Source organism: Rhamphochromis longiceps, linkage group LG13, assembly GCF_057381845.1.
Source record: "Rhamphochromis longiceps isolate RC_006_pf linkage group LG13, R_longiceps_female_GT1.1, whole genome shotgun sequence".
NCBI lineage: Eukaryota > Metazoa > Chordata > Actinopteri > Cichliformes > Cichlidae > Rhamphochromis > Rhamphochromis longiceps.
This window is the reverse complement of record NC_140569.1, coordinates 5,339,256-5,352,848: the sequence shown is the minus strand read 5'-3', so window position 1 is coordinate 5,352,848 and position 13,593 is coordinate 5,339,256. Positions and strand designations below refer to the sequence as shown.

At 41.6% G+C, this 13,593-nt stretch overlaps 1 protein-coding gene across 2 annotated transcripts in view; it reads right to left on the bottom strand.

The window, feature by feature from the left end:
• gfra1a (gdnf family receptor alpha 1a) overlaps nucleotides 1-13,593 on the bottom strand; it is a 101,641-nt gene that overhangs the window by 24,064 nt on the left and 63,984 nt on the right. For both annotated transcript variants that reach the window (XM_085427583.1, XM_085427584.1), the window contains 2 exons: nucleotides 1,590-1,768; nucleotides 509-681 (listed from right to left, as the gene is read on the bottom strand). In XM_085427583.1, the coding sequence (XP_085283709.1) occupies nucleotides 509-681; nucleotides 1,590-1,768 (352 nt within the window). The remainder of the gene's footprint in view (nucleotides 1-508; nucleotides 682-1,589; nucleotides 1,769-13,593) is intronic.

Genomic DNA, 13,593 nt, shown 5'->3' with positions numbered 1-13,593 from the left:
CATATTTGCCGCAAGCCACTTTCGGTGAAATTTCCCTCTAAGTGAGGACATACAGTTTTTTTATTTAGTTATACTGTTGGAGGTTTTGTTCCATTTCTCTATATAAGGAACGACAGTATGTCAGTGCACTGTGTACAGGCAGCTGCCTTGTTCATCAAAGAGCCAAAACACAAAATGATACTGATCTTTTTTCCAAGCTTGCACATATATAGTGCGTCCTCACCAAACAGAAGGGTAACCCTTAAAAGAGCCATGGTTAGCCTATGGTTTTGACTGATAGGCACAGGATGCTACCACATGATGAAAACTAGTTACACAGTTGATCACAAATCGCTTTTCCTGCATATCCTACATCGTCGATTTGCATCTAATGCCAGCTTAAAAAACACAGTTAATATCCAGAGCACACAGCATTTATCTCAGAAATAAACCATGGCATCACATGGCATCCAAGTTACAGTATATCTGGTACTTATTGACCATATTGACATAAAAAGGGGTTCCTCACTTGCAGATGTAGTTGGTCTTGCAGGATGCCTGCAGCTCCAGACAGTTGGGTTTCTGTTTCTCTTCGTACGAGCAGACAGGAACGATGGTTTGACGTCTCCTTTCAGAGCATGCGGTTTGGTCGCTGAGCGGGCATGAGCAGAATAGCATGCCGTAACTGTGCTTGGGAGGAACCTGTGTGGCAAAAGAAACCACGACATTAAGGATAGAAATTAATTCCTTTATTAAGACCCGCATTATTACTCATATTTTAGCATTATTCTGGGCTACATGTTGTACCGTCTGTGCCTTTAGACACATTTTCTGGATTTCTTTCTTGATGTGGTCTGAAGTAGCTGTTTTCTATTCGTTTTGATGGATTGTTGTTGTTTTTTTTAACTGCTCCTAACTTTATTCAGTATTTATTGGTACAAACTCACCTTGCTGCAGCTCATTTGCAGCAAGATGGTTTAACATCGCTTCAATAAAGCATCAATCAAATCTGACGTTCAAGTTGAAAGAAAATGTAGATGTAACAAATGACAATCGGACCACAATAGGAGAATGTAATGATACTTTAATCTCCAACACAAAGAAAAGCCTAACGCTCAAGGCTCTTTACGCAAAGACATCTCTATTATGATAAAATAAAGAAAAATTATACATCACACAAAGATTAACAATGTCACACTTTCTCTGTAACATTTCTATTTATTCATCTTGTTGCTTTGCAGAAGCAGTGCCAAGTAAAGTTATTCAAAAAGGGGCATCACAGAAGCTGGGTTGTAATTACAATGCTTCACATCATTTTTCACAATATGGAACAGACAGCAAAAACATCTTTTGTGTTTTATGACTGAATCAATGTCAAAGCTTGGCGCTGGAATAGCATACCCTGAACAAAAAGACCCACATGATTATTTATTGTGAGTTTGACAACCCCTCAAACTTATGCACTTCAAAATCGTTCTTTCTTTTGAAGCAGGTCCTTTGTGCTGGACATTCAGCTTTTATCAGATATCAGTCATTTGGAAAACCTCCAGTGTGTGTGTTCTTTTTCTTTCTGTTTGTTTTTTGATAAGCTCGTATCAGAAGTGCCTTGCCTTGTCAAAGAACTGCCGCAGGGCCTTGTGGCACTTCCTCTTGTTGCAGACTTCAGCTGTGGAGACGCGGCTGGTACAGGGGCTGATGTAGGCCGAGCGGTACTTCTTACACGTGTCGTTCAGGTTGCAGGCCTTAGCAGCATTGAGACAGTTGTTCTCTCTGGCCACTGCAGGTTCACCTAGTGACATAAAGGGGAGAGGAGACATTGGGGAGAGGAGAGGATGAAAACAAGAAAGAAGGGTTATAATCACAGAGGTCATCAAGCATGTGATGCTAATGCAAAGCAACCCAGAGATCACTAGAAAAAGCAGAAAGCGCTATCACTGCATAACTTATTGTCACATTCTTCATAAAAGTGACTGTGTGGGAGTGAGAAGGAGGACCCAGGTGCAGACACGGAAGGAGACGGAACTGAGTGTAAACAAAAGGCGAAACGTTTGTTAGGCTGAAAAAACATGAATACGAAAGCAAAGCAAGGCGAACAAGCGGCGAGAACTAAAACTAAAACCTAAACTAGGAGAACTAAACTGAGATAACTATGACATTAGACATGAACAAGATTCTGACCTGAGAAACTATAATGAGGAAGAAACAGGAACATGAAACATAAACATGACCTGAGCAGAATCATGAAACACAGGCACTGACACGGCGTGGTGGGAGGAAACACGGACGACCTGACGAAGACCGAATGAAAACACAGACTAAATACACACAGGAGGTGATCAGGGGAAGTGGAAACACATGGGGAAACAGCTGACTGGAATAAACATAATGACACTGTGGGGGAAGTAAAACTAAACACATGAAACATGGAAACACCAGACTTTTCAAAACTAAAACAGGAAACAATGAGAAACGTAGACATGACAACACCAGCTAGACACTTGAGACGTAAAACACGTGGCGAGACAAACGCACAGGGATAAGTGAAAGTACAACACTGAGGACAAGACAGACCACATAGAGACAGGAAAGACTCATAACTAAGGAGACACAGAAGAACCTAAACTAGACTTAAAACTCAAGAACTTAACATCCTTTCAACTGAACATAAGAAATCACAAATACAAAAATAAACTCAATATGCTGTGTCACAGACCCAGCCCCTGACACTTATTGTATAATGAACAAATCATACGAATCCTCTGCATCAAAAACAATCACAACAATGCAATACATCGTCAAATTAAAAGTGAAATGTATTAGCTTATGTAACACAACTGGTTTTCTTTAAGGCCATGTGAGGTGGCTTGTTTTCGGTCAACGAGGTTGTATCCTATCTCAGCTCCACATAAAAACACTTTAATTGTGGACCAAGACAATTAGCCAACTGTTCCAAAATAACTGCATTTTCATCTGGTGTAAGAGCTTACTCAGGCAAACACACATACACAAGCCTGGCCTTTTTAATTTGCTCCAACAACATTTTATGCCATTCAAAGTATATTAATGAGTGAGAATTTCTTCCTTTGGGCAATTGGTGATCTAGCCTAGGTGCCAAATCTATGCTATGTGTATCTATGTGTGGACAAATTAACAGCGACCACAGGCAGGCTAAAGGAGCTTAAACAAAGCTCGGTGCATAAAAGGGCATCAGCTGAGCCAACAGCACGGAGATCAGCTGGAGTGTTGCATAGCTTCCCTCTCTGGGCTGTTGAACTAATAAAGTTCAATTTGTTTGTGGAAAAACTGCATTAGGACATCATATCTTATTTAACTATTAACAATCAATACGTGTATTACACTAGAAATGCAGCATCTAATAAGCTCTATGGAGCACACAGATTACACCTACAGATCATTACAAAACCGAAGCATATCAGCTGCAAAGGTCTCTCAACAAGAGAAGTAACAAAAGACTCAGAGACAATGTAAGAAGCAGAGGGCCGGCAGTCTAATAATGTTTTCTCAAACGAAGCAGATAACCTCAGCAACACATTTTCAACCTACATCGGTGTTTGTGTGCCTTAGTGTTTGCATTTCTGTCTTTGGAAGTGTATGTGTGCATATGCTTATGCTAATTGTACAGAAGACCCCATTTGGAGTCTCACTTTCTGTTTAGCCTGTAACAAACAGTTGCCTTCATCTCCGTGGCCCTGCAGGCTAACAGGCATGCTTTTGTGTATGCATACAGTCGAGGTTCAGTACTTGTCACAGTCTCCAGTGCAGTGCATCGCCTGCCTGTCAGCCTGCACTAATTGCCAGGGTTGTCCTCAATCCACCATTAATTAACATTTTTATACACCCCCTTAAAATATTTTCTTAGGTTAAAAAAAAGGAACAAAAACAGCATTTTTTTTCCTTTATGACAGCGTCAATTAAAATGGGTGCAGCCCAGTGTGATAAACATACCGATGCTGCAGTGGGGGGGGAGTATGGTAAGATCCGTTATCAAGTCGACAAACCCATTGGCTGATGAGTGCCGTGTTGTCCTGAGCAAACTGTGTTAATGAGATTCAACACATCAAGGCGAGGGTGGAGGAAAAAAGAGGGAAGAAGATAAAAGGGACCCAGAGACATGTGGGGATATGAGCTGATAGTCCAGCGAGGTATTAATTGGCGACATGGTGCTGTTTGCTTTACTACAGAGGAGGAGATCCTTGAGGTGAATGCTTCCCAAAACCTCCAGCCGACTCAGAGGAAAACCAGTGCTGACTGACTCATTGCCAGTTTTTACTATTTCTTTGCTTTCATGCCTTCACCTTACCTTTCACCTTTTTCTTCCAACATGGAAAAACAACAAGCTTTTCCATTTACAAGACTTTCCCCCCTCTCTGTTTGACCTGCCTCATTTGGTCCACACCTCCCTCTGTTAGTTTTCAGGCTCATTTGGTGGTATTAATTACAATGTATGCAATTTGTTTTGGTTTGAATGTTTTTGACAATTTTATATTGGAATCAAGTTTAAATTGCTTCATTGATTATTAATTTAGTTTTAATGCTGTGTGTATAAATGTCTAAACTATGAATAGTGTTATTGTACATCATCCTAAACAGGCGCATTCTCTTCTTTGTCTGCTATTAACATGATACTGTAACAACTCATAATAAAATTCTATCCATCCATCCATTCTTATCTGCTTATCCAAACCAGGGTCCCAGGGGTGCTGGAGTCTATCCCAGCTAACATAAGGCAAGAGGTGGGGTACACCCTGGACAGGTTGCCAGTCTGTTGCCAGTCACTTTCAGGTATTTCTTTTACACTCTGAATGGTTCTGTGACATCTATAGGGAAGATTAGAGACAGCAGGTCTAGTTGAGGCTGGATATTCATTCACTGTACCCCATTTCATTTATAGTTATTTTAAATATAGCATGAGAACAAAGACCTGAAAAATGAATCACTTCCAGTACTGTAAAATTTGCTTTTCTAACATTTAAATGGCATTTTTATGTCACATGTTTATTTTACATGATTGTTTGTGCTTTTAACTCCCCCGTATCACCCCCACGTCTACACAATCAAACATGTGAACTTTTTTTTTCCTTTCACTTGCTCAGATCAACTGCCTGACTCCAAAGTGTCCAATCTGTAGTTGCCCCATGCACTGCTTTAAGAGGTTTGTTTTTTCCCTTGTTTATGTTCAACTCTATTAGTACAAACTGATGTAACTAAAAAAAAAAAAAAAGCTTCACAAAGCTTCATTTTAGAAAGTCCAAGACTTTTGCAGTTTGGGAGGCTTGATCTAAACTAGAATTAAGTATAAAAAGAGCCTCTTGTTCTCTAATTAGATTCACAAGTTATTTTTTTTAAAGTGTTCTCATCAAAATAGAGTTTTTAATGTTAGGGCCGCAATATTTCCTGAAGGAGAAAAAAAAAAAAGCTTGTGTTGTAGGATTAGTACAAATCAAGACTTTTCAAGACCCTTTGAGGTTGAAGCCAGCTAGTATTTTCAACTATTATGCCTGCCTTAATAAAGGCTTTTAATGTACTTTGGATCCTTACTCTGGCTCAGAGCCTGAATCGTTTTTTAATTTTTCCTAGCATTTAGCTTCAAAAGTACTAGAATTATTCATGGACTAATATTCATGGACGATATATATACATGTATAGAGGTACAGCTGACTGAACCCTTTCCCTCTGAATTCCTTTTTCTTTTCATCAGTTATATTACTTTTGCTTTGATATCTCTCATCTGAGCCTGCATCCGCCATAACAGCACATGATTGACAGTCCCATGGACTCTTCTCCCTGACTAGATGAACACGCTACTTATTCCTCTGCCATCAGTTGTCTGATTTTCGGACCGTAAAAATATGGCACCTGTTCAGACAGCATCAAATTTCTGCCAAACTATTCCCTCAGATGAGTTTGTGAATACATCTGAGCCAAGAAATAGGTCATGCACTTGGAAAATTGGGCTTTGTTTTACATCTGTTAAACCGTGTTTAATTGTTTGTTGACAGGCACTTTCAAGTTGCAGCACAGTATGTCATCATCTAAACACTTCTTAGTGAAATCCGAACACACCTGATGTGCTCTGGAATTATGAGACTTAAATGTATCTGCTCCATAAGGAAAGTGACAATTCTGACTAGTTCTACGGTACTCTAGATGTTTGGACTTTCAACAATTAGTCAGTGTTTGACTGGTTTCAAATGCATTTTGAAACATGACAACCTAACGTACACAAGATTTTCCTGGCTCAAAGTGGGTCTTTGAGGGGTGAATGAGCAAATAAGGCAGTCTGCATGTAGTAAAGGCAAAGTATCTGTGTTAGCTTACTTAACTGAAATCTGTGTAAACTAAAACAATTTAGTTAATCCAGGCAACACTAATATATTCAAAAGAGAACAGCTTTATTCATGTGCAATAATTTAGATGTATTGTCATGGTTCTGTTCTGGGTTTTTTCCACGCTTTCTTGTGCACATGGAAAACTAGAGGCAACAGCAAGATGCCCACACAGAACAGAACTAGCATCAATAATATCATGTTTAACGCTGATTAAGTTATTAAATACAGAAGGTGGGTTGCAAAGTGGCCTGCAGATGGCTTGTAACTATGGAGTAGCATAAACACCATGTCCTGTATGAGAATTGCCAGTTGTATGTATAGTGGGGCTGTTCAGTTAGTCAAATTTACCTTCACTTACAGTTCTGGCTGTAAAAAATCTGCATACAACCAGAGCAACAAGCAGCATTCCCCCTACAGAGACTTGATCCGAAACATCCTGGAATCTGTCCATCATTGCACAGAGAGATAGAAGACAATGTAACATGACCTAAATGGTAACACTGGGAAAAGGTTTCATCCAAACAGAGGAGCAACCGAGTGAGTACTCGGTTGCTCCTCAGTGACCAGTGGTGCTTTGACAAATAGCCGCAGTATCATGGCTTTACCCCAAGGGCCCATTAGGACAAATACAAAGTTGGACTGCATGCAGTGTGAATGTGTGAATCAAGTTTTTGTGGATACATGCCCTTCCTGCATCAATCTGCCCACATCCTTGAGTCTGAATATGTCTGTTTTCCTCACGCAAACATGCACAAAAACATGTTTGTAGTATTTTGCTTATACCAGCCTGCGCCCCTAGTGTCAGCAAATACATTTAATGAACTCCCTTTGCACTCCTGGCAGATGGCATTGTCTCTCCAAAACACAGGCACACACACAAACACACTGCGTGCTATGACAGGGCCCATACAGGGTTGGGGCCGGGGCCATCTGGAGGCCTGGTAGGGGGAACGAGGCCCCCCCCAGTGGCTCATGTTTCCGATTCAGCCTCAAATTGATTATCATGTCGCCTGTTTCCTCCAGTCCCGCTGCCACCCTACCCACCACCCCCACTGTCTAATTTCAATTACCACGGGACACCACAGGGTCGAATCCTGACCTCATCCACCTCTGTACTCCCCCATGCACCACTTGTTCAGCCCCTCTTCTCATCTTTTTCTTTCTTCTCCTTCTCTCTTTTTCTGTAACTCCCCTGAATCTCCTTCCCTGTTTCTCTTTTCTGCTTCACTCTTTGTGCTCCTCTTTCATGTCTTTATCCATGCAGCTCTGGATGTATTCCAATCATTACCTCCCTTCCTCTTTCTCCATCATAATCATCCATCTCTAGACTTCTCTCTTGTGGCTTCCATCGCTCTTGTTTTCCGGTATCTCCTCTCCCCTCTGCCATCTGTCCTTTATTTTGTCTTTGGAGTGAAGTGTAGCCATTTAATGGCCTTCGGTGGCCTTTGTATGACTTTCAAATTTTCATTATTTACCTTATAGGAAGGGTTTTTGTACTGCAAAAATTTGTGAATTTAAAACTACCCTTCCTTTTTTCTGTTTTTCCTCTGTCAAGGTTGTACTTTTCCAGGCGAATATTGACTTTTGTTTTATGATTGATATCGATTGCTAAGGAAAACTGTGTAAAAATGTATGAGTCAACCCTGAAATCCAACTTGACTTCAACCTCCACTGGTGGAAGGCATGTTTTTCACTCTCCATGTCATTGATATGAGCATACCATTGTCCTTGCCTTGAGCCTTGCTATTGTTGCAGTATGTAACTGTCCTTGTTATAGCTGTTTTAAATATAATGACATTCTGTTTTCCCAGCAGTGTTTGTCACTAGCGGTTTTACTCCAGTCTGACAGAACATATTACCGCACTTTATCCAGTCATTTGGGGGTCAGCGAGGGGAAACTGGGAGCACTTGACAGGTGTGTTTGTTTCCACTACTCATAGCTCTGCAGCAGTGGAAACAGTCAGTAGTTCCATGCTGTGTCACTGGGTGACTGCTCATAATTCACAGCCTCTTTGTTTGCTAAGTACAATAAATGCGCAGGGATTTGTCCTGGTGGTGTGGCTGCAAGGGATTAAAGAACAAACAACGTGACACCCAGGGCCAAGCAGACTTCATAGACAGTGAAAGGTGACAGCTTTAAAACACTACATATTAAAGTCTAAAAATAAATATATTTCTGTTACTATTTTAAATATTTGCTTCATGACTCTGCTTTCAAACTGCACCAACTCAATTATTGTTTTTATTAATTACTGTGTGGAGGACTTTCGGCTTTTCAGAGCTGTTGTTGTTGGGTTTTTTTGTTTGTTTTTTTTAAACACATTTTGCATTAACTCTTTAGGAATTGTTGCAAGTGCAAGTGAGCTAGGCCATCAGTAGACCTAAAAAACAAAACAACAACAACAACTAATGAATAATGAAGAGAGAGCAAAATCTTAAAGAGTAGCCAATTCACCATTTTGGTACATTCTTAAAAAGAAGGAATGCAGAGAGTATGTGAAGGCAGCTGCAGTAAATCAGAATGTCACACAAAACAAGAGTGGTAACAAAGCACTAACACAAATTGAAGCAACATGAGCCTCAGTAAAAACAGTAGCTGCTCGGATCTGAAAAAGGGTCGGTACGTCATCACTTAACAAGCAGATATGGGTGATTTCAATCTGTTACACATTATAGGCCTTGATTTTAAAATGTGATGTTCACTTTTTATTTCCCCTTAGAATTTTTCCCAACCGTAAACTTAATTTGCTCTGCTCTTGTCTTGATTATTCATTGTCTAAATTATTTTCCTTGCACCTCCTTCCCACTTTGAGAAATTACCTCGCAGTCAGATTCAATAGAAAAATCTAACATAATAAACGAGGCCTGAGGTCTCTTCTCTGGGAATCCTCTCTCTCCCTCTCTCTGTTGATTATCAGTGGTGAGTTACACTGCCATCTGCTTTAATGGGCTCCACGCTTGAAAGTGCAAGACAAGCAGAAATGGAGAGTGTGGTGTGGTGAAGAAGGAGCCTTAAGGTTTACTCATCTTTCTTGGCCTCTTTCTATTTTTCTTTCCTTTCTAAACTATGTACCTCGTTCTTTTCTCTGTGCTTTTCTGATTCTCTGCTGGCTTCCTCTACCTCCCTTTTACTTTCTTTCAGTGTGGTTAATAATCTCACTCTTCCTCCAAACACTGTCCCAGTGCAATAAAGCCACATGGCACTTGGTGCAGCAAATACCATAACTCACAGTTCCTAGTAATTGATCCCTGTAGTGCAACAGTCTCTTTCTCTTTTCCCTTTCATTCCCACCCTTCCATCTATATCTTTTCCTTCCCACCTCTTGTCATTTGTACCAACTTTTCCCTTCCAATTTCATCAAATGCATTGAGGCTAGTCCAATAAAAATCCGCCAAAGACAATTATTTCTGTCTCTCCCATTAGCTGCTTTCTGTTCTCAGTTTCCTGAAATCACATCGCACTGCAGTGTTATACTTCTCCCTCCGTCAAGAAATCCCTTCACCTCATTTCATCCGTCCTGCTTTGCTAAAATTACAAGCCAGGTCCCGACAGGAGTGCTTACCTGATTACTTAAACTGCTCTCAGACCCTCATCAGGTCTTCCAATTTCATACATGAAAGGTATTTTCTTGCCTGAAATTTTGCCTTTGGTCCAAATTTGTCCTCCTCAAACCCGGGATTTTGAGAGCTGGAACTGAAAGAGGAGCAGCAGTACAACCCTTTGGCAAATGGTGTATGCTGGCTAGAAAAAAGTTTCCCTCCTCTCAGCTTTATGTTGGCCCTATATCCCAGCCAAAACTTATTTCCTTTTGAACCCCCCGGTCTACTTTGCAATATCAACAAGCTATTAGAAGCATGCCTCTCATGGTTGAGTGGTTACCTTCAACACCTCTGGAACTAGATGTTCCCCACATGGCTGGAATCCCAGCCGAGTTTTACTCCTTTGATTCCCTTACTTCGACTTTGTCCCAGCTTTCAAAGAGAGGTAAGAGATAGCATGTTAATTGTTGATTTCTCTTTAATGTTTTCTCTAAAACAACTTGTTAATAACAGTTTCATGAATTTGGCTAAATTAGCATGACAGAAAGAAAGAGTTCTAGTGTGTGAGCTAACCAACTGCAGAGCAAGTTATGGGGCTAACAAAAATAAAATCAGTAAGCTGAATAAGCTTACCTTGTTTCCCTGTTAGTTTGTTTGCTATGTTGGGTTAGGCCTTGGGATTCAGAGGGAACAACATGTTGTCAAACTACGATTAAATTCTCTCAGTCCTTCTGGGATAGGAGAAAAGAAACTGGCAGCAGTGAGCCAGTAAGACAGTCATATTGCTGGGACAAAACCCTGAGAAGCTCTCACGTGTTTGAACCAGAAGCACTGCATCACGTTCAACAGAACAAAGCTCTGTGAGAGAGGAAGAAAAAAAACTTGAGGCGGCAAAAGAAAAGGGGAGTGGGAGGAAAAGAGAGGGAGAATTGCCTTGGCTCTCCACAGTGATGAATCTCCAGTGAGGCCTGTTTCATAACCCGTCTGCCAGTGTGGAGATCAGCCGGTAAGAGCAGGCCCTTTGGGGCTGCAGGAGAAATATATGGCTCTTTAATAATCTCCACAAACACACTCCAGTACAGTATTGTACAGTGTACCACCCCCACACAACTCCCACCCTGGTCCAACCCTCTGAACACTATCTACACTCTTAGAGTTCTTGTCATATAGATTTTTGTTATGTATAGATTTTGGTGGCCAGAATGAGGAAAAGTAACCCAATGTGTCGTGGTCTGGGTGGTTTTCCACAGCATCAGCTCCTCCCCACTGGGTGGAGTCTTTGTTGTTCCTCACCTGATGGCAATCGGACCAGCAGTATTTATGACCGGCGCACTCAACTGGTCTTCGCCAGATTATCTGCCAACTTTAGTCAGTTCTCGGCCTCACGTCCGTTCCTTGGTGACTAATCGTGTGTATTAACCGTATCTCTGTTTTTTTCGTCAGCCTCTGAAAACCACCTACCAAGCTCTCCTGGATACCAGTTTGCTGCCACCGGTAATCCCTCTCCGTTTTGGAGCTGCCATTTTCTCCTGCCTGCCTCCCTGCCTTGCATGCAGCACCCACCTGGACCTCTCCTGCCTCCCCCCTCCACGCAACCCCCACCTGCAAGCTTGTAAGACAGCTCAGTGTACTATTTTTTAGATTCACTCGCAACCCTCTGTGGGATTCCCCTGACTGCTCTGTCCTCTGTTTCAGTGCCCGGGCCCGCCACAGTTTTCCCTGCCCAGTACCTGCACCCAGTTATCCCTGCCATCTAGTTTTCACCACAGTATTTTTCTCTCGCCTCAGACACCTAGTTTATGTTCATTGATTCTAGTCTGCACTTTCTGTTAGCCTCTGAGCATTGTAAAAATAAAGTCTCTTTTCGTTACACCTCACCCCTGGCCTCCGGTTTTGAATCTGCGCTTGAGTCCATCCCATGTCCACGGGCCACTGCGCCTGACACAATGTGGTAATGAATGGGAAAAGAAAATCTATTGTCTGAGTTGTTTTGCTTTATATGACCGTTTAAAAAGTGCCATAAAGATGCCACTATGAAGCTTAGCATTTGAGATTTTTTTTATATATATATATATATATAAAAAAGAGAGAGAGAGAGAGAGAGAGAGAGAGAGAGAGAGAGAGAGAGAGAGAGAGAGAGAGAGAGAGAGAGAGAAAAGACACTGTTTGCCAGAAGCACCTGCTCTAAAAGCAAAAACGGTAAGAATTGCAAGGTCCTTCACTCTCATTAAGTATTTTTAGTTCTGACACAAAAATATACTTCAGTGGAAGATTCAAACACTTCATAATGACTCAGCACATTAACTGATATTTAGAGAGCTTTGCCAATTCCTATACCCGGTTAAGAATCTGCAAGTGGAGGGGTCAAGTGGTTGTATGCGCTGGTTTGTTCTAGAAATGTTGGTATAAACACAGATGAACTGCATCATATGTGTCTGCTCAGACCTTCTCCTGTGAATACAGCCATCTATTACCCGTTTTGTGGTCTACGTGTAAAAGTTTAATTTAAAAGTTGCTAAATGAGTTGGGAAAAAAAGGCAGAACATTTTGAGTTTTTAAGTCTAAGTCTGGTGTTGTAAAATAGCTGATACTCTACCTATCACCATGTTGATGCTACTTCTACTGACCATAAACAACACTTCAAACAGTACTAGCCTTCTTATTCTCAATTCACTAGATCCAGGCCATTATCTTGATGCCAGACTTTGTGGCCTCTAGTTCAGTACCTTAAAGCTAATGCATCATCGCCCTACCTCACACCAACTGCCACCCTCATATCTGGAGAATACCCCTAACACCCATTTCCTTCTGCTTAATATACCCAGCCATTCTGCTTTCCACTGGTCCCCTGCTCGAATGGCTTGTCCCTTCTCCCCAGCCACCAATATGTCCCAGCCCTTCTGCCTTTACCGTCCCCAACACGCGCTCCCTCTTTGAACATCAAACAGTCCGCTGCAGAGATGGATGTGGACATCTAACAACTGCTGAACCTGTTTACTCCTGTGTGAGTACAAGTTGCAGCACAAGCACATGGTGCATGAATGTATTCAGCACCTCACTTGCGTCTGTCATATTGATTTACAATAGTGGCAATGATGTGCCAATGAATTTGTTACGCAGTCGGGAATAAGCCGGAGCTGGAGGGGGGCAGTTATTGTTGTCCATAATTAGTCCTGCTGGTGCCCTCTCAGGTATCTATGTGCGAGAGAGTGGTGAGCAGATAAAAAGAGAATGAAACGGCAAGGGAAGGCCAACAGGAGAGGCAGAAAGAGGATGCAGTTCCCAACAAAAAGTTAAATGCAGAGACTGTCAGCACTTTTCTTGACGAGAGAAATTGAGAAAAGACAGAAAGACAGGATGATTTCTCTTTTTTATCCTGCAAAAAAAAAAAAAAAAAAAAAAAAAAAAAAAATATCAACAAAAACATCACCACATTCCCCATCAATCCAGGTCATAGACTCAGCAACAGCACCACAGCCATGCTTCCTTCAGCCATCGTTCATCTCTTTCGGACCACTAAAAGAGGGAGAAATCTGTGCAACTTTCCCTTTATGACAGGAGGAGGTGATGGCTGCTGAAAGCAATCTGACGGCTCAGGACTTTCCGATCGATACTAAGAGGCGGCAGCGCAGTCAGCTAGTGCAGTACTTGGGCAGAAAGGAAAAAGAGAGAGAGGCTGTCACTGTCGAGCCTGGATAAATAGATCACCGGGATTACCAGCAGT